Here is a 21354-nt window from a genome sequence, read left to right as displayed (position 1 = left end):
GAAAGAAATGGCATATCCTTCAGTGAGATAAAATGCAGAGACCTCTTTAGACTGTTCTCTGGGGGAGTATCTGTCCAGATGACCCCCTTTGCCAGGGAGGAGATCCTGTGTGCCATTCACAGACTCCCGAGAGCAGAGTGCAGGATGACGCCGCCGAGGGTCTGTGTTACGCGGTCAGCTGGAACTCTGCCAAGGTGGGGGTTTTGGATCGCGCCCACCCTGAGGATGGTGTAAGGAACTGGGGCGTGGTTGGTGACCGGGCCTGGCTGACCGCACGGAGTCTGTCACTCTCCGTCGTCGTGAAGGTGAGTGTTCTCACTGAGTATCCTCGGGCTGTCCCGACATTCCAGTTGTGTTTCATGCACTTCCAGGATCATTTTAGTGGAACAAGGAAGATGCAAAGGTCCAGGGACTATTTCTCCTGAACCTCCAGGCCCTACTGTCTGTGTGGCTAACCCAATGGTGGGATAAGAGAGCGTTCCAGAGTTAGGAGAAGGGCTGTGTCTTTGTGGCTACCAGTGGATTTAGAGATTAAGACAATGACATGAAAAGTTGCAGGTGCTGGAGGATGTGGCAGGAGGGGACACTCGCTCCTGGCTGGGTTTTTCGAGCTCCCAGAGGCTACGATGTCACAGGAACCCCGAACGGGCAGCGGGGACCTGTGGTGGCCTCATGTGACGTGGCAGAGGGAGCAGCACGAGAGGAGTGCTCTCTCAGCCTCTCAGAGACCTCCGTGCATCTCTGCGGTAGGGTGCCCAGTGCCCAGCATGGCCCCTGGCACACCGCAGGCCTGCAGCAAGTGTTCCTTTTCCTGTCTAACTTCTGGCTCCCTTTGTTGTGACATTGTGGCTTCAGTGTGACAAGTTGACGGCGTCGCCAGAGGCACCCCGAGTGTGGAGCACGGACCACGTGCTCAGTGATCCTAGCCTCTCAAGGGACCCCAAGCAGCCCACCTGCCGTCGGGCAGGCAGGCCCTGGCAGGACGCCCAGACACCCCCACCGGTGCAGTGTGTGGCAGGGCTGGGGGCCTTTCGGTGTGGTGTGCCCTCCTCTTGGGTTCGTTTCCGCCCTTCTGCTGGCCCCCCTCTCCGTGTGAGCGCTCAGTGCCCGCTTTCCAGATCACCTGTGCTTGGTGGCACGGTCCTGCTGTCTGGCACCTGACTCACTCACCCAGCTGGAACCGATCTTCTCGGAATGCCCTCCGTATCTTTTCTCAAGGGCAGCACCTTCAGGGCGCAGGGAGACAGGGGCCAGGCGTTGGCCGCGCCGGTTTCCGGGTCCAAGACGTCGATGTGTCCTCGTCGAACGCTGACTCTCCTTCCCTGCTCTGACGAGGCGCCGGGCCCCACGCTGTGTCACCAGGAGCAGATGCTGCACCCTAGTCTGTCCCTGTGCCGGGGTTATCTGTCAGCTGGGATCAGCCGTCATTGTGTGAAAGACAAGGATTGGATGAGATGGCAAATGTCCCATTGAATTTATGCAGCTTCTTCATTTGGCCGCTGGCTCATTGCTCTGCTACTCAGCCCGGAGCAAATGCATTACCGTTTGCCGCGCGTCAGCGTGGGCAGAACGTGGCTGGGGCGGGTGCTCTCCTGGGCCTCCCTCCTGGGGGGATGGACCTTCAGTCTCCCATTTGACCGTGTCACGGGGTAAGGGAGGGCAGCAAGGAAGAGAAGTTGTGCATTTTCCAGATGCTTCCGTAGTCCTCTCTTGGACGTTGCCGCGGTGTCTGCCAGTTCCATGTCGACAGAGCGGATAGCCGGTTACCGGAGGCCGGGCAGGCTCCTCCTTGATCTGGGAGCTAGAAATCTCTGCTTGTTGTCATGTGTTATAAAATCAGGAAGGTTTTTTACCTCAAAGATGTGACACAGAAGTGTGTTTACTTCACTCACATACTTCTCCTTGGGTAGAAACCTGAGTAGCTGGAAAGACATTTTTGGTTTACAAAAATTATGAAATTGTTATTGCATAAAAGTAATGATTTGAGTTTTGAAAAACAAGGTTATTTTATTTATTTATTTAAAGATTTTATTTACTTATTTGACAGAGAGAGACAGCCCGCGAGAGAGGGAACACAAGCAGGGGGAGTGGGAGAGGGAGAAGCAGGCTCCCAGCAGAGCAGGGAGCCTGATGCGGGGCTCGATCCCAGGCTGGGATCACGCCCTGAGCGGAAGGCAGACGCTTAATGACTGAGCCACCCAGGCGCCCCTATAGTTATACTTCCTTGTTAGTGTGTGTGTGAGACCTGGTTCTTTATTTCAAAAAGACGTCTGTCAGTTTTCAGTATTAAAACAGATGCACTATTGGTTTCTTTCTCCCGACTGGCCCCCAAAGAGAGCCCACCAAGGAGGGTGCACATCTCACAGGCCTCACAGAAACCTCACCAAAAAGGGGAGTTGGGGAGGAAAAGAAACTTTAAAACATCAGCAGACTGTCAGCCCACAGACTGTAGAGAGTTCTCAGCCAGATGGGGTGGCCAACGTGCCCCAACCGTAAAGAAGTTAAGTCTCAAAATAATAAAAAAAGTAAAAACAGTTTTGTACATAAGCTATTTGAGAGTTCTCTAGCGCTAATACAAAGCACAGCAAGATGGAACTTTTAGAGACAGCAGCTTCGGACCCAGCGAACGGGGATGAGAGGAGTTTGTTTTGTGTGGCTAAATCAGTGGCAAACACAATTTCTTTCTTCTTTCCAGGACGCAGGAGAGCAAATAAGTGGTCACGTCATCGTAAGGGGAACATGATCTGTTCTGTGAGCGGTTGGGGTAAGGATAGGACAAGGAGTTGGTCTCAGAGAGAGGTCTCCACCCTCTTAATTTGTAGGGTCACTTCTGATGGAAAAACATTAAAAATAAGGGTGCTCAGAGATACCTTAAAGCTGAAACCCCGAGCCACGATTTTGGCCACTGCTCCTGGAATCGCGTTGGCTCTCCTTCCGGGCTCTCAGTAGCGCAGGCGCGTGCTGTCCCCTGCCCCGTGGACACGGCTGTGTGCGGTAGGCCGAGGAGTTACTTTCCACATGTGAGGCAGGGGTTAGCCTGCCCGCTTCATAGCTGTGGGATTATGCGGAATGTTTACAAACGGTCGCTACGACAACAACAACAACATGCGGGCATCACAGCGTGCTTTGAAAGACACTCACGTTCCCTTAAACATTGTTCCCAAAGGTGCTCAGGCTGAAGCCCAGCTGGAATCTCTGGGGAGGGGCCGAGGCCGTTTGGTGACAAGGACACCGGGGTTGGGGTGGGAGAGGTGGCAAGAGGAGAAAGCAGCCTTCCCGGTAAAGATGAGCCCTCAGTTTCAAGGCCAGCTTCAGGCAGGCTGGCCTCGGTGGATTCGGGGTCAGAGGGCAGAGCCGCGGCAGGCTGGTTGGGACTGGGGTGCTCTGCATCTTGCTCAGGTCGTCGGAGGCTGGCCCAGCACCCCCGGCGCACAGAGGGGCTCCTCCTTGCTGCATGACAGCTCGGCTTCCAGATCATCAGTGTCTGCTCCAGCTCGGCTACCCATCTCCGGGCAAACTCAGCTCCTCAGCTCGGGTCTCTGCTCCTGGGGTTTATCCATAAGAATGTTAATCTCTTCCTTGTGTTTGTCTCCCTGTCGAGAAGGAGAGTGCTGCTTTCCCTCAGCAGCACTGAGACACTTCCGGGGCTGGTCCGTCAGTGGTCTGCTCATCCATCTCCTGGCAACGGGACTCTGCCAGCTCAGCTCACTCCTCCATGCATTCCAGGTCCCCCTCAGTCATCACCAACCTCCGAGCCACCCCTTCCTACTTCCCATCTGCCTCTTCTGCAGTGTGCTCAGCTTCTTGGAGTTGGATCTCCTGGAGTTCCATCTTGTCTTCATCTTTGAGGCTGGGTTCTCAATAACCTCCATACCTGTCTCACTCTCATCAGTGCTTTCTCGGCTTCCTCCAGCTGCAGCAGGGCCGTGGTCAGGCACTCCTGGGCATGGTCCAGCTCCTCTTCTCCCTGCTGGATTCTACGGTTAGAATGGTGGGATCTCAGCCTCAGCCGGCTCCCGGGCCCACCTTGCCCCTCCATGTCCCACTGCAGGTGCCTGGCCCCCTCCTCTGTGCCATCGGCTTGCTGCTGCAGACCCTGGATCTTTCGCTCCGCCGCTCGGTGGTGGTGATCCCCGCCATGGCGCGCACCCAGCCCCTGCTCGCACCGGGCTTCCTGCCTCCTTCTGCAGAGCTGCAGCCTCTTCTCCTACAGTTACACTTCCAGTCCTGACCTCTGAGCTTCCATTTCCACATCAAAGCTGGCGTGTCCCCTGAATGTCATAGGGTCTGAAATCCACTATATCCCCAGTTGAATTAATTTTCTTTTCCTTTAGGGTGTCACCATTTTCTTCTTGGAAGCTTAAAACTTTTGGAGTCGCCCGCAAATTGTCCTGCCCATCCTACATCCTCTTAATTGCTTGGATAGGTTCTATATCCATTCTAACGCTTGAGTTTTTTCATGTGGCATCCCTCTTCTCCCTCCCACTATCACAGCCGTGGTTCAGACTTTCAGCACCTATTTCTTGGACTCTTAATGTCATGTCCTACTTCCCGGCTTTGCTCCTGCCGATCCATTCTTCACACTGAAGCCAGAAGTATCCCCTTGAAATGCAAGCAGAGTCACATCCTTCTGTCCTTGCAGTGACTGCCCCTTCCTGTCTTAATAGTCTCAGCTCCATCTCAGGGACATTCACAATTTGATCCAAACCATCTTTTTAGCCTAATTTCATTTCACTTCCATCTACGTAATCTGTATTTCCCATATATTGGACTTTTCTGTTGCTCTTTAAGCATGCCGTGTGGTTTTCCACACTGTTCCCGTTGTAGCGTGCTCTGTCCTACTTTCCCCGTTTCCCATGCTGTTCCTCTTCACCTCCTCCTTACCTTACTTAGCTCTCAATTCGGCGTCATTTCATTAGGTCCTGAGAGTAATTTTGCTCCGGTTCCCTCACCAGATCACAGACTCCTTGGGGACAGAGCCATGCCTTATTCACCTTTGATCTTTCATCATTCTGGATGGTACTTTTACCTAGAAAGTAGTCAGTACATGCAGAACTGAATTAATTTATGTTGCCTTTTACTACTAGCAAATAACATAGTAACAGGTAACAAATCATTTGTTAGTGTGTCTTACTGGAGATCCCACCAGGCATAGGAGGAGACTGAGGACTTAGGGAATCGTGTTGTCCTTGAAGAGGTGGCATTTGGCTTGAATGTCTGAGGTAGGGATCTTCCTTTCACAGGGCAGATACCCAATATTTGTTGGTTAAAGGGATGTTGAGTGAAATATGAAACCGTTTTAGAAGAAAGGGAGATGGCCAAGGATAGCCCGTTATGAGTGAGTCTGGTGGAGAAGTGAAAGGCACCCTCTGCTAGGAGGTCTTTCCAAGCTTTGGTTTGCTCATCTGTAAAATCAGGGTGACAGGGGCACCCCTCACATAAGCTTCTGGGGATAGTTTAACGAGATAACATGTAAGGTGTTTGGCGTGGTGCCGGGCATATAGTAGGTGCTCATTAAATGTCAGTTGCTGCTGAGGCTCTTAGTTCTGAGCTCTGCTGAGAACAGCGTGTCCGTCTGGGAAAGGCGGCACGTGTCCTTATGGTGAACTCCCGCCTCTGTCAGAACGAGGGGGCCTCAGCAGCTCCTCGCTGCACGGACATTTCAGGGTGCCCCCGCCTTCTTTGTTTCAAGATTTTACTTATTTATTATTTTAGAGCAAGCTAGAGCAGGGGGGAGGGGCAGAGGGAGAGGGGGGAATCTCGAGCAGAGTCCCCCCTGAGCGTGGAGCCTGAAACAGGGCTGGATCCCACGATCCTGATATCAGGACCTGAGCCAAAACCAAGAGTCGGATGCTCAACTGATGCCCCCCCCACTGCCGCGGGCGCCCCCAGATGCTGTCTTCTTTATGCGCGAGGAGCAGTTATAAGCAAACCCTTACTTTTCTTTATAAAACTGCTTTGAAAATTCACTTCTAGGTATTTTTGAAATAATTTTTATTTTACAAATAATGTATACTTATTTTGGAAGTCTTAGAAAACATAAACAGAAAAGAAAAAATGATGTATATTCCTGCATGGGCAAACACTTAACATTTCAGTGTAGTTTTTTGGTATTGTTTTCTATTCTGTTTAAATTGGATTTATCTTTAAATTGAATATATTTTATAAATATAGTTTTGCATCCTGATTTTCTATGTAACAGAGATTTTCTGTATTATTGCAGACTCTTTGTCAATGTCGTTGTTAATGATTGTGTAAGTTTGTCCTGTTACTATACTGTAGCTTATCTATTACTTCATAATTGGATATGCAGATATGATATGATTCCTTCTAATTATTTACGAAGGCTTTATTAAGATAATTTCCCCTTCTGGGTGTTTTATTAAGATCTCTAGAGATACTTAAGTATTTTCTAGGTTGTAGTGCTTTAAACAGATGATGATATAATGAGCTGCCTTTCATTCTGGTAGAACATGTTTACATACTTGGAAAGAACAAGGAAAAATATTTAATCTCCGGATGTACTTGAACGATTGCTTATCAGAGACTCTGACCTGCCACTGTGTAACTGAAGTGAGAAACAAGAAGGGTGTCGTACGGGTAGGAGGCAGCCAAAGTGGCTCACGGCGGGTTTATCGGAGTCCATCAGTCTGTTGAGGAAGGGCTTGTGTTCTTGGTACGAGACGGCTTATTCAGTGTCTGCTGTTCTGGCAGATCATTAGTCTTCGTAGTGATGACACATGAGACCCTTCTGACCTCCGTGGTTGGACCATTGTTCTGCCTGGATGTATACGCAGAATGAAGAAAAGCGGAGTTGGTTTTTCTTGCTTATGGAAGATGCTTAACTTGCTGGACATGTTGGATTGGCCGTTTCAAGATACCCGTGTTTTCCTCTGTAGTTTCACATATCAGGGCAGTTTGGGTAGGCAGTGTGACAAAATGGAAAAAACAAAGAGTTTAAACTCGTAGCTCTGAGTTTGAATGTAAATTAGCCACTTAGTGTCTGAATGACCCCAGGAAAGTCACGTGACCTTCCAAAGCCTCAGATTCCATCTCTGTGAAATGGGCACAGCAGTGCCCAAGGAAGTCACTCTATGGTGGAAAGAGCCCTGGATTTGAGAAGGCAGGGCTTAAAATCCCAGTCTTGCTCGTGAGCAGCGTATCCCATCTTGGATCCTGCAGTCGGGCAGTGATAGCATTTCATCGCAGGGTGCGTGTTAACGTCTAACGATGCGACAGTGCAGGTGACAGCCCCTGGCAGAGGCTCTTCCGCTGACCCGCTGGGCATGCTTTGCACACGGCTCCCGGCTTGGGGGGTGGTGCCACCTTCTCAGTTCCCACCGGTTTGGAAGGGTTGCCATTGGGTTCCTACACCTGCCAGAGTCTCTTTCGACAGGGACACTTGCCACTGAACCCCCAGGAGTTCTGTGTCCTCGTCGGCCTCTGTGTCACGTTCACCCCCATTTCTCTTCTTGCACAAACACTGATCTTTTGGCTTCTCGAGTCTCAGCTGGAATGTCTAGCATTGTTTCTTTTCAGACTAATTTTCTACTCCTTCCTTTTGTCCCTGCCCTTGACCTCTGTGTTTCCCAGAATGTTGTCCTCAGGCTCTCCGGTATTCTGTTCTCACCGGCATGCTCTATTCTCATGGGTGATTTTCATGGTGCTCAGGACCTTCCTTTCTTCCAGCGCACTTGCCTTGTCACCGTCCAACCATCCTGGGTCTCTTCTTCCTTCTGGCAGCTCCTCTGTGCTGTAGACTCGGCGTGTCGGAAGCACTGTGTTGAGGTGTCGTGGTTGCTGGTCTCCATGCCCCTGCATCTCCGTTCTGCTCGGCGCCTCTGCGGTTTGCACCGGGCCACCCCACCAGCGCCCGTGTCTGCTCGCTCGGCCAAGTCTCTTCACTCCTAAATAGCGAGGAGACTTTTTGTTTCTTTCTCTTCTTTCATTCTCTACCTATTTAGAATATTATAACCAATTTATGCAAACATGTTTGTCTCAGATCATTACTTAGAGGGAACACGAAGAGCTTGACTGTGAAATCACGGTGTGCTGGTCTTTATGCCAGTGTCAACTCTTGAAATGGCAAATGGCCTTTGGCTTTTTTTGTGGTCAAAAGTTTGGGCGATCATATTTTCTGCTTCTATGAGAAACAATATAGTTTGGTGACAACTTTCTTTACCGATGTTCTCTTTGCACGATTTCTTTCATTTCTGGGATGGAAAGTAACGCTCAAGGGCATTGGGTGCTGTAGCTTTTGACTCAACTAATCGTTGGGTGTTCTGAGCAAGAGTGGACAAGATTTATGGTGATGTTATGGGCCGAATGTTTGTGTTCCCCTCCTAAGTCATATTTCAAAGCCCTACCCTCAAGGTGATTTGGAGGTGGGGCTTTGGGGGGTTATCAGGTGTACATTAGCTCTTGAGGGTGGGACCCTGGTGCCAGGATGAATGCCCTCGGAGAAGAGGAAGGCACACGAGAGCTCTTTGTGTCTGCGCACATGTGCACCAAGGAAGGCCTTGTGAGGTTGGCGTGGGAAGGTGCGCGCTGCACACCAGGACGTGGGCTCTCACCAGGGGCTGCCAGCCTCCAGAACCGTGACACACACGTGCTTATGGTGTAAGTCACCCTGTTTGTATTTTGTTGTTGCAGCTGGAGCAGACTACGGCAACTGATCACTTCCCTCTGACCGAATCATATGCTTATGGGGGTGTTCGGTCTATTACAGGCTTTGTTCCAGCTTGGCGTGTGGAACACGGTTAGCACCACCGCGGCCTTGAGTTCTTCCGTTTGTGTTGTCCTGACACTGGGTTTCTGTGGTCAGGCCTGATCTGTGGGGACAGGAAGACTCGGTGACCACAGATTGGAACTCCAACTCTCTTCCTCTCTTGAGGAAATCGTCACCTCCTCAGACTCATTCAGTATTTTTGCCATGACATGTTTTCAAACATAAAGGTACAAAGAATAATAAAATGAATTCCCATACATCAGTCACCAGAGTCAATGGCTAGCAAGATTTCTATACATTTACTTCTCCTCCTTCTTTTATTTGCTGAATGATTTTAAAGAAAACCCCAAGACATCATTTCATTTCATGCCTTTGTTCCTTAGTATGCATTGCTAAAAAAAAAAAAAAAAGGGACATTTTCTTATATGACCCCAACGTTAATATTACACTTAAAAATTATCAAGTTATTTTGGTAGCCTTTCATATCAATCCACAACCACATTTCCCAGATTGTTGCTGAGGTAATGTTTATCACCTTCAAAAGGGGGATAATGATGCTCCTTCCCCGCCTTCTCGCCTCTGAGCATCTCTCCTTCCCTTCCCTGGACGGGAAGCCTTCCTTGTCTGCCTGGCAAACTTGGGCCCATCCTCTTGCCAGCAGTGAGGTCCCTGCAGCAAACGTCACAGTCTCCGAGGCGTCCTGTCTCAAAGAGGGGACACACATGGGAGGCGTGTGTGACGTATTTGGCAGTCGCTGGCCTGCAAAGCCAGGGTCACCCTCCCCACTGCAGCCAGAGCCGTTTACTACTTGGCTGTTTCCCTCCGGAGCCCCCCGTGCTGCCCACACCCATCTTAGCCTGCTCCCTCTCACACGTGCCTTAGGTGGCTTCTCTGCCGGGTTTTCTTATGTACGTACAGCTCATGATATATTAGTGTTCTTCTGTGTCCTTACTCTTTTCTTCCCCCCCACTGTGGGCCTCGCACATCAGATTTCTTCAGTAGCCATGTGTCCTTGTTCTTGTCATTCTTTCCCTGTAACAGCAAAACCTCCAAGTACTGTAGTCATGTGTCTGCTTCTGGGGTCCTGTGGCCCTTGACAAAGACCAGTGTTGCTTCTTTATGAAGCCATCTTGGCCAGATCAGGTTTCCCGTGTGCTCTTCTCCCGACTCTGACCCTGCTTCTTTGAAGTCACTTGTGAGGAATTATAACGTTCTGTTTTGACATTGTGTTCTCTTTCCACTTGGGACGCCCTAAACGTCGAGCCCGCACTGCTTCTGCGTGAATGGAGCTCGGTGCCACTGTCCTGACAGCTGTTGCTGCCAACTCCGTGGTGCTAGTCTGCGCTGTGTGGACAGAGAATGTGTGTTCATTTCGTTTTTTTATTTTACTCTTTTTTGGGGGGTGGGGAAGGGGCAGAGAGAGAGGGAGAATCTTAAGCAGGCTCCACGTGGAGCTCAGTGTGGAGCTCGACTTGAAGCTTGATCTCACAACCCTGAGGTCATGACCTGAGCCAAAATCAAGAGTCAGATGTTTAACCGACTGAGTCACCCAGACACCCCTCTTTTATTTTACTTTTGAACAAAGAATGATTCTGTCCTACCTTTTTGAAGAAATAAGGTCATCCAACCAACAGACACATAGATCCTTTAACCCCTCTGTCTTCTGAGCACTCTTGACAAGTAAGACGGGGAACAAAAAAGATGACAAGACTCTCTCGCTTTAAGGAACTTGTAGTCCGATAAACTGTATTTTTAGCTGCTAAACCTTAAATAAAATTTAAAGGAAAAATCAGTTACTATCTCACCACTTAAAAAATTCTGTAAGTTGACCCTTTTGTCACAGTCTACAGAGACAGAATCTAGTGGCAGTGAGCACCCTGGCCACCAGATTCTGATCTCTAAATGCTGTTTCACACTAGAAGGATCCAGGGCAGCTTGGAGAAATGGTTTGGTTCTAGGTCTGGGGCTGAAAATGAGCTAGAAGGAACAAGCCGTTGATGAATAATGGGGCCTTATCTAAAGGACATAGGAATCAACGTGAAGGGGCTCCCACTGCACAAAGATGGGGCAGTTTGAATATCAAAAAAGAGTGTGATGGCAATCAATTGAAATACCAAATATATAAAAATCCACTAGTTTGTAGTGATACTAAATCGCATATAACTCTCTAGTCATCATTAGAGGTAGTTCTCTCCTCCAGGAAATATAGGGAAAGCCTGTTCCCTAATCCTCATTACTGTATCATTTGTGTTCCAATGTAACCAATTGGTTGATGAGGAAAAAAACCCTTCCTTATAGACAAATTCTAAGTTTTAGGTACAGAGAAATTAAAGAATTACAAAATCACCATTTTGTAATCCTTGATAAAATAAGGAATCTGGGCCACAATGTACAGCAGATGCTCAAATCCACAGGGAGAAAGGTCGGTGGGACCTTTCCAGTGGGTGGGCCACACCAGCAATTGCCCAGGAGCATTTTACTCTGGAAACCCCACTAAAGGGACCTGAAGCTGAGAAGCAGTCTGAGTTCCTGTGCCCGGCAGAAGCCCCAGAAGGCGTAGGTGACTCTGGATGGAAGTGTGATGAGAAGGGTAGGAGCAGCTTGTGCGCTGGTAGTCGTCTCAGGAACTGAGGACACCTGCACGTCTCCTCCCCGGCTCCTGGGGCAGGTGGCCCTCCACCTCAGCAGAAGATTAGCATTTCAACTGCCGGAGAATGAGGAGAAGGGTGATCTGGCTGGAGCCCGCTGGCGCGGCCGGCGGGGAGGACCCCACTAGCATCAAGGATATTGAGATGTGCACCTGCTCCCCTGGCTTCTGCAGAGCCCTGACGATGCCTCCAGCGGGTTCATCCCCCACGTGGAGAACGACCAGGCCCAAAGCAGGGGCGGGAACACAAAGGTGGGGGCTTCTGTGGCCAGCGGGCCCAGCAAGAGGGGCCCGCAGCTGTTGTGCCTCCCTGCTGGTACCAGGGCGTACCTTGTTTTCTCTGCGGAAAAGCCGGTCTATAGCTAAGCCAAGGAACGTACTCGCCTTGCGGGTGGCACTGAGTGTCACAAGTAGATTCATTTCCGTCTTCACTATAGCGGGGTTGACTGAGATGGTGCAATTCAGCTTAATAGGACACCTGGGCCGGCCGCCCTGCATGTGACATTAGGCAGGTTAGGTCATTTGCACGCTGTCGGCTGGAGCCCTTGAGGATATTCATTACCTGTACATTGAAGACGATGTCATTATTTAAAGAATTTGTTCATCTTGCGGATGACCATTACTCTGTCGTATCCAGAATTCGTTCTGGTTGCTTTCCTGCCCTCATGTTCCCTGGAGAATGACGCTCAGACCCAGGAGATGACTGTGGCAGCCGCTTATCAGTTACGATGCACGTCCTTGCCTGGATATTTGTTATTTCTGGTCCCCGGCATTCGAGGAGCGCTGGCCTCACTTTGCAGCCCTCACCTGTTCTCTGGCAGCTGTGCATGTTTCTCCCCGTCCTCGCCGGCTCACTGCACACGTCTGCGGTCATGCTTTTTATTGCTTCGCCTCTTTCCATCCCTAGTAGTTCTTTAGAGGTTACGGCTGGCTCAGAGAGGTTGAGTGACCTCCCCTAAGGTGGTCACACCTCCCAAAGGGGGGACTGAGCCGTTCTTCTGAGCCTGGGTCTGACTCCACTGCCCCGAGCCTCACTGGGTGGGAGTGCTCTGTCCCCCGTAACCATGGTCCCCAAGCACCCCACCTTTCCCTGTAGGCTGTGGCCAAGAAACTAGAGGCCAGACGGTATGAACTCCCTGACCCACCCCGTCCCCAGTCCCTGCTCCCCTTCATTCTTCTGAAGGGATCAGTGAGGAGAGACCACCGGCGTAGGGCACACACAAGGTCTTGGAGAAGCCCTTTAACTTGGCTTGGTCTCAGCCTTCCTGTTTGCAGACCGGGCGTCATAATGCTCATCTTCTTGAGTAATTATGCATTTTGCGGTATGGAATGTGCTCTAGAGCTCTGGAGTGTTCCGAAGTCTGTGAGCATGTGTTTAGAGCATGTGTGGAAGATAAGCAAGCATTCTCTGGATCCCCTTCCCCTCCCTTGTGGTGAAGGGATGGGATAGGGCAGAGCCAAGCAGTCTGATCTCACAAAGCTCTATTTTTGTACCAAAACTGTTGACTTGTAGTTATTCCATTAAATATCTGTTGTATAGATGGACTATAAGCTCTTTGGAGACAGGGCCTGGCATTTTGCTTGGTACCTAGTAATTTCTGGAAAAATATTTGTCAGGTAATAAAATATACCAATTCTCCAGTCCTGCCTGCCTATGGACTTTCTTAGAATTTGGGAAGGATTTATTCTCTTGGGAAATGAAGCCTTCTGCAAGACAGTAACTTGACTTCCTTTTTCCTCACATCCCTCTAAAATGGAGCAGTTGCTAGTGATTATTTAAATAAAGTGACTAAAACTTCTGTTTTTTTTTTTTTTTTTGTCTCTTATGATCAGCGCCCCTTTATTTCTGTCAGAAGATTGGACTCAATGGACTGTCATGGATTGGGTTAAGAATTTTTTTTTTTTTGCTAACCACCCCCCCCAGCCCCTAAGTTATGTTAATTAACCTTTTTTTTTTTTTTTTCAATTTTCTCTTCAGAAAAGAAAGATGTGACTCAAAGCCTAGAGAACTACACGTGCAAATGTCCTGGGACAATGGAGCTCCTCACTCTCCCAGGCGGCCCCACCCTGCCTCCAGTGCCCTTCACCAAACTTCCCATTGTCAGGTAAGGCACCCTGTGGGGCGCAGATCCGAACTCCACTGCTGGCATTTCTATAGATCTTTACAAGACTTTCCTTTTTTTTTTTTTTTTAAAAGATGTTATCTATTTATTGATTTAGAGTGGGGGGTGTGTGTGGGTGGTTTGCGGGAGGGGCAGAAGGAGAGAGAGAATCTCAAGCAGGCTCCATGCCCAGTGCAGAGCCGGACACAGGGCTGGATCTCACAGCGCTGAGATCACGACCTGAGCTGAAACCAAGAGTCGATGCTTAATGGACTGAACCACCCAGGTGCCCCAAGATCTTCCATTTTGGGTTGGCTAGGAATCTGGTTCATTATCTCATTAAGTCTACACAGCAGCACTAGGAAGTGTAAGTATTGTGTAGAAGAGACAATCAGGCCAGTGGCATCGCGTCCCTGCTGTGGTCATGTGCTTGTCAAATGGCGGAGCCAGATGCAAACCCTGGTATGCCTGGTTCCAGAGTCCGTGTTGTGACCTCTGCCCTGATGACACGAGCCTGACCTTGCCTCTTCTACTTACAAGCTTCCCGTAGTTTCCCGCATTCTTAGACCACAGGCCCCTGCAGCGCAGGAGCGGGCATAGCTGCTCGGATGTTCCATGGTGCCTTCGCTAAGGCTCTGCCCCCTCTGGAGGTCATCCTTCCTCCTCCCCGTCGTAATCTGTCCAGTGCACACTCATGCTTTCAGACTCATTACAGGCCCCACTATTAGGAAGCTTTTCCTGATACTTCCTCCTGCTGTCCCCCCCTGCCCTTGGTTAGAAGAGTCCTTGGATTTCCATCGCACCTGCTGCTTACCTCTCTGCCGGTATCTGCCACTGTGTCCAGTCCCTCTGCACAGCTTGCAGGGTTGAAGAGAGTGAGGGCCCTGTGGCACATGCAAAGTGGGTACTTAAAAAGGGTTTATGAGCTAATCTCATGAAATGATTTCAGAATTTCTGGAAGGTTTGTTTGAAGACTGAAAAGAAGCAGTAGAAATTTGACATTTTGCTGTTCATAGAAGTGCTGTGACTGTAGGATACCATGTAATGAAGATGTGACTGTCTCTGAAACACTCCTGGCTTGGCTGTTTCTCCCGTTTCCCTCAGCATCGCAATACGGCTGGGAGGGCCTACGGAGTTACATGAACAAGTCGCTTGACGGCCCTGGGCATCCGTTTGCTTAAGTTTTAAAACCCACGGCATTAGGTCATTAGGAAAGGAACATGTAAAAGTCTGTGGTGTGGCGCTTGATAACCGTGGGTTTGCTTTCTCCTTGCATTTTCCTTGGAGGCAGGTGTAGCCCTGCCACGTGAAATGGTTTTGTGGCCAACGTGAGGATTGCGTGCCCCATGAGAGGTGGGACAGAAAGGGTCACGATGCACACAAGTCCCTAGCAGGCTACCCTTGAATTTTAAGATGTCCTGATGGGCACGCATGGAGCAGTTCATCAGGCAGAGTTGGCAAGCTGCTCCACCCCAAGGCCTAGGCCGTAGCCTGAAGAGGTACTCTTGCTACTACTTGGAATTTCTCAGAGCAGACCTGCAGTCCCCGGCGTGGAGGGCCCCCGAGGAAGCGCGTGGTGGTTTAGTTTTGCACTCTGATTCCTTGTGGCTGACACAAACTCAGGAAGTCAGGGTCCTCGCTGGGCCTTTGTGTGTGTAAGACTTCAAGCAGAATGTATTTGATTTGGGATTAGGGGCATGGTACATATTTTTTTAAATTAAAGACTAGAAAAGCTTTTCTTAGTAATTTTTCATCTTCATCATGACCTGGATCATTCTTAAACTTAGGCAGCCTTGCATAACAGAACATCCTGAACCTAACAGGACATTCTAGGATTTTGATGCTGCGTCTAGATCCCCAAGCTGTCAGGATGTTTGTCAGTGGAGCTGGGTGGGTTTTTCCAGGCAGGTTATTGGGACTGAGGAGGGAAAGTGCCTGTTCTCCCCAGGGAGACACCAGAAGGGGGACAGGCAGTGTCACAGACAGTGCTGTGGGTGGGAGTTAGAAACTTTGGGTTTATTCTTCACTAGCATGTGGCCTTGGTTCTGTGAGCCTCAGTTTTCTAATATTTATTTATTTATTTATTTTTCCTGGACTAATCAAATCTTTTTTTTTTTTTAATGTTTTTTTATTATATTATGTTAGTCACCATACAGTACATCCCCGGTTTCCGATGTAAGGCTCAATGATTCATTAGTTGTGTATAACACCCAGTGCACCATGCAGTACGTGCCCTCCTTACTACCCATCACCAGACCATCCCATTCCCCCACCCCCCTCCCCTCTGAGGCCCTCAGTTTGTTTCTCATAGTCCACAGTCTCATGTTTCATTCCCCCTTCTGATTACCCCCCCTTTCTTTATCCCTTTCTTCCCCTACCGATCATCCTAGTTCTTATGTTCCATAGATGAGAGAAATCATATGATAGTTGTCTTTCTCTGCTTGACTTATTTCACTTGGCATTATCTCCTCCAGTGCCGTCCATGTTGCAGCAAATGTTGAGAATTCGTTCTTTCTGCCATTGTCTATATGGACCACAACTTCTTAATCCAGTCATCTGTTGCAGGGCATCTCAGCTCCTTCCACGATTTAGCTATTGTGGACATTGCTGCTATGAACATTGGGGTGCTATGGCCCTTCGCTGCTATGAACATTGGGGTGCATATGGCCCTTCTCTTCACTACGTCTGTATCTTTGGGGTAAGCACCCAGTAGTGCAATGGCTGGATCATAGGGTAGCTCAATTTTTAACTTTTTAAGGGACCTCCACACTGTTTTCCGAAGTGGCTGTACCAACTTGCATTCCCACCAACAATGTAGGAGGGATCCCCTTTCTCCACATCCTCTCCAACAATTGTTGTTTCTTGCCTTGTCTATTTTTGCCATTCTAACTGGCGTAAGGTGGTATCTCAGTGTGGTTTTGATTTGAATTTCCTTGATGGCTAATGATTTTGAACATTTTTTCATGTGTCTGTTAGCCATTTGTATGTCTTCATTGGAAAAGTGTCTGTTCATATCTTCTGCCCATTTTTTGATTTGTTTATTTGTTTCTCGTGTATTGAGTTTGAGAAGTTCTTTGTAGATCTTGGATACCAGTCCTTTATCTGTAGTGTCATTTGCAAATATATTCTCCCATTCCGTGGGCTGCCTCTTACTTTTTCTGACTGTTTCCTTGGCTGTGCAGAAACTTTTAATCCTGATGAAGTCCCATAAATTCATTTTATCTTTTGTTTCTCTTGCCTTTGGGGATGTGTCATGAAAAAGGTTGCTTTGGCCGATGTCGTAGAGGTTGCTGCCTATGTTCTCCTCTAGAATTTTGATGGATTCCTATCTCACATCGAGGTCTTTCATCCATTTGGAGTTTATTTTTGTGTATGGTGTGAGAGAGTGGTCAAGTTTCATTCTTTTGCATATAGCTGTCCAATTTTCCCAGCACCATTTACTGAAGAGACTGTCTTTTTCCCACCGGATGTTTTTTCCTGCTTTATCAAAGATTAATTGCCCAAAGAGCCGAGGGTCCATTTCTGGGTTCTCTATTCTGTTCCATTGGTCTATGTGTCTGTTTTTGTGCCAGTACCATGCTGTCTTTGTGATCACAGCTTTGTAGTACAGCTCGAAATCCGGCATTGTGATGCCCCCAGCTTTGTTTTTCCTTTTCAACAGTTCCTTGGAGATTCGGGGCCTTTTCTGTTTCCATACAAATTTAAGGACTATTTGTTCCAGTTCTTTGAAAAATGTCCTCGGTATTTTGATCGGGATAGCACTGAAAGTGTAGATTGCTCTGGGTAGCATGGACATTTTAACTATGTTAATTCTTCCAATCCATGAGCATGGAATATCTTTCCATCTTTTTATGTCTTCCTCAATGTCTTTCAAGAGTGATTTATAGTTTCTAGAATATAGGTCCTTTACGTCTCTGGTTAAGTTAATTCCAAGGTAACGTATGGTTTTTGGTGCTACTGTAAATGGGATGGATTCCGTAATTTCTCTTTCTTCGGTCTCGTTATTCGTGTATAGAAATGCAACTGATTTCTGAGCATTGATTTTGTATCCCGCCACGTTACTGAATTGCTCTATAACTTCTAATAGTTTGGGAGTGGCTTCTTTTGGGTTTTCCATATAGAGTATCATGTCATCTGCAAAGAGAGACATTTTGACTTCTTCTTTGCCAATTTGAATACCTTTGATCCCTTTTTGTCGTCTGATTGCTGTTGCAAGGACTTCTAGTACTATGTTGAATAATAGTGGCGAGAGTGAGCATCCTTGTCGAGTTCCTGATCTTAAGGGAAAGGCTTCCAGCTTTTCCCCATTAAGAATAATATTTGCAGTAGGCTTTTCATAGTTGGCTTTTATGAGATTGAGAAATGTACCCTCTATTCCTACACTCTGAAGGGTTTTAATCAGGAAAGGATGCTGTATTTTGTCAAATGCTTTTTCGGCATCGATTGAGAGGATCATATGGTTCCTGAGTCTTTTCTTGTTGATATGATGTATCACGCTGATTGATTTGTGAATATTGAACCACGCTTGCATCCCAGGTATGAATCCCACTTGATCGTGATGGATAATCCTTTTAATGGATAATGGATGGATGGATAATACTTTTAGCAAGTATCTTGTTGAGGATTTTGGCATCCATATTCATTAGGGAGATCGGTCTGTAATTCTCCTTTTTGAGGGGGTCTTTGCCTGGTTTGGGGATCAAGGTAATATTGGCCTCATAGAATGAGTTTGGTAGCTTTCCTTCTGTTTCTATTTTTTGAAATAGCTTTAGGAGAATAGGTATTATTTCTTCTTTGAATGTTTGGTAGAATTCCCCAGGAAAACCGTCCGGGCCTGGAGTTTTGTTATTTGGAAGGTTGTTTATCACTGACTCAATTTCTTCATAATTAATTGGCCTGTTTAAGAAATCAATTTCTTCCTGTTTCAATCTTGGTAGTTTATAGGTTTCCAGGAAGGATTCCATCTCTTCCAGATTGCTTAGTTTATTGGCATATAGCTGTTGATAAAAATTTCTAATAATCCTTCCAATTTCAATGGTGTTCGTCGTGACCTCTCCTTTTTCATTCATAATTTTAATAATCTGGGTCCTTTCTCTTTTCTTTTGGATAAGTGTTGCCAGTGGTCTGTCAATTTTATTGATTCTCTCAAAGAACCAGCTTCTAGTCCTGTTGATCTGCTCTACTGTACTTCTGGTTTCTGCTTGATTGATTTCAGCTCTAATTTTGGTCAACTGCTTCCTCGTGCGTGGATTAGGCCTGTCCCTCTGTTGCTGTTCCAGCTTCTTGAGGTGAGAATATAAAAACTGCATTTTAGATTTTTCTATTCTTTTGAGTGAGGCTTGGATGGCTATGTATTTCCCCCTTAGGACTGCCTTTGCAGTATCCCATAGGTTTTGGACTGTTGTATTTTCATTCTCATTGGTCTCCATAAATTGTTTAATTTGATTTTTGATTTCCTGGTTTATCGAGTCATTCCTGAGCAGGATGGTTCTTAGTCTCCAAGTGTTTGAGTTTCTTCCAAATTTTTCCTTGTGGTTGAGTTCCAATTTCAGAGCGTTGTGGTCTGAGAATATGCAGGGGATAATTTCAATCTTTTGGTATCGGTTGAGACCTGTTTTGTGTCCCAGAACATGGTCTATTCTTGAGAATGTTCCATGGGCATTAGAATAGAATGAGTATTCTTTGGTTCTGGGGTGTAGTGTTCTATATATATCTATGAGGTCCAACTCGTCGAGTATGGCATTCAAAGCCTTTGATTCTTTGCTTAGTTTTTGCCAGGGTGTTCTGTCTATTTCTGAGAGTGGAGTGTTGAGGTCCCCTACTATTAATGTATTTTTATTTATATGTCTCTTTATTCTGGTTAAGAGTTGGCTTGTGTATCTTGCTGCTCCCCTGTTGGGGGCATATATATTTATAATTGTCATATCCACTTGTTGAATACTTCCCTTAAGAATAATATAGTGCCCTTCTGCATCTCTAACTATAGTCTGTAGTTTAAAATCCAATTTATCTGATATGAGAATTGCTACCCCAGCTTTCTTTTGAGGTCCATTTGCGTGAAAGATGGTACTCCATCCCCTTACTCTCAGTCTGAATGCATCTTTGGGTTCGAAATGAGTCTCTTGTAGACAGCAAATGGATGGGTCATTTCTTTTTATCCAATCTGCAACCCTGTGGCGTTTTATGGGATGGTTCAAACCATTTACATTAAGACTGATTACTGAGAGATATGATTTTAATGTTGCCATGTTGCCAGTAAAGTCTTTGTTTGTATTGGCTGTGACTTTCTGTTCTGTATCACTCTTGGGGCCTTTTTACTTTTATAGAACCCCCCGTAATATCTCCTGTAGGGCTGGTTTCGTGGTTACAAAATTGGTTAGTGACTGGCGATTCTGAAATGTCTTTATTTCTCCATCAATTCTGAATGACAGCCTTGCTGGATAAAGGATCCTTGGCTGCATGTTTTTCTCTGAAAGAGCTTTAAATATGCTCCCCCAACCCTTTCTCTCATTCCAGGTCTGTGTAGACAGGTCTGACGTAATTCTGATGCTTTTGCCTTGGTACGTGAGAAATTTCTTTGCCCTGGCCGCTTTCAATACTGTATCCTTGCATCTAATATTTGCGAATTGCACTATGACGTGACGTGGCGTAGGTTTGTCGTGGTTGAGCTTGGGAGGGGTCCTCTCTGCCTCTTGGACACGAATGTTTGTTTCCCTTGCTAGATTAGGGAAGTTTTCAGCTACAATTTGTTCAAATATCTCTTCTAGACCTCTGTTTTTCTCCACCCCCTCGGGGATGCCGATGATTCTAACATTGGATCGTTTCATTGAGTCAGTAATCTCCCGTAACCTACATTCGTGGGCGTGGATTTTTTTAAGACCATCTTCTATTTTCATTTTTTCCTCTATTAACCCATCCTCCAATTCACTAACCCGTTCCTCTGCTTCTGCGACCCTGGCCGTCAGAGCCTCTAGTTTTGCCTGCATTTGGCTCATAGAATTTTTAATTTCTGTCAGATTCGCTCTCATTTCTGTCCTTAGGGATTCTATATTCTCAGTAACCTTTTCGTTAATAGTTTTTTCAATTCTACTCATCATTTTGACCATCGTTACTCTGAATTCCATTTCTGATAATTTGGTTACATCCATATCCATTATTTCTGTGGCAGAGGCCACAGAATCACTGTCTTTTCTTTGCTGGGGGGGGCTTCTCCTTCTTGTCATTCTGATGAAGAGAGGTTGCGGGGTTTCCAGAGCCCAAATTATTGACTGGGTCCCAGGCCGTGCCCCTTGTTTTATAGGGATCTTAGGGATGTGGGCTTCTTCTTTAAAGATTTTATTTATTTATTTATGTGGCAGCCAACCAGCGAGAGAGGGAACAGAAGCAGGGGAGTGGGAGAGGAAGAAGCAGGCTCCCAGCGGAGGAGCCCGATGAGGGACTCCTTTCCGGAACGCCGGGATCACGCCCTAAGCCGAAGGCAGGCGCTCAATGACTGCGCCACCCAGGCGCCCGGGTTGTGGGCTTCTTGATTTTTCAGCCTGCCTTCTGTGTTCTGGGGGAGGGGCCTGCCGCGCCAATACTCAGGCAACCCTGTTTGGGTAGAGTCTCCGTGTCCCCTGCGAGGGAGGATGGGGATGGGCACTCTCTGAGCCGGTATTTCCAGGCTTTTGTTCTCTGGCGGCTTTCCCTGGCGGTTTGCTGTGCCTCTTCTGAGAGTCAGAGCAGCAGCGGCCAAATTTCAGCCTCTGTCACGGAACAGAAGGATTGCGGCCCGTTCTCTACTAATGTTCTGGCCACTTTAACTCTGTTTCTGTTGGTGCTGCTCAACCCTGCAGCGTCCCGGGATGTGCGCCCCACACCCGGCGTCCCAGCCCTCA

General features: G+C 47.6%; 1 protein-coding gene and 1 pseudogene across 4 annotated transcripts in view; one reads left to right on the top strand and one right to left on the bottom strand.

Moving 5' to 3' along the window:
- The window catches only part of TRAPPC9 (trafficking protein particle complex subunit 9), a 599687-nt gene that overhangs the window by 79714 nt on the left and 498619 nt on the right, over positions 1 to 21354 (top strand). For all 4 annotated transcript variants that reach the window (XM_040626149.1, XM_040626150.1, XM_040626148.1 and 1 more), the window contains one exon: positions 13354 to 13480. In XM_040626149.1, the coding sequence (XP_040482083.1) occupies positions 13354 to 13480 (127 nt within the window). The remainder of the gene's footprint in view (positions 1 to 13353; positions 13481 to 21354) is intronic.
- On the bottom strand, positions 3148 to 4140 carry LOC103670602 (annotated as a pseudogene).

This window comes from Ursus maritimus, unplaced genomic scaffold, assembly GCF_017311325.1.
Source record: "Ursus maritimus isolate PB19 unplaced genomic scaffold, ASM1731132v1 scaffold_9, whole genome shotgun sequence".
NCBI classification, from domain to species: Eukaryota; Metazoa; Chordata; class Mammalia; order Carnivora; family Ursidae; genus Ursus; species Ursus maritimus.
This window is presented reverse-complemented; position numbering and strand designations above follow the sequence as displayed.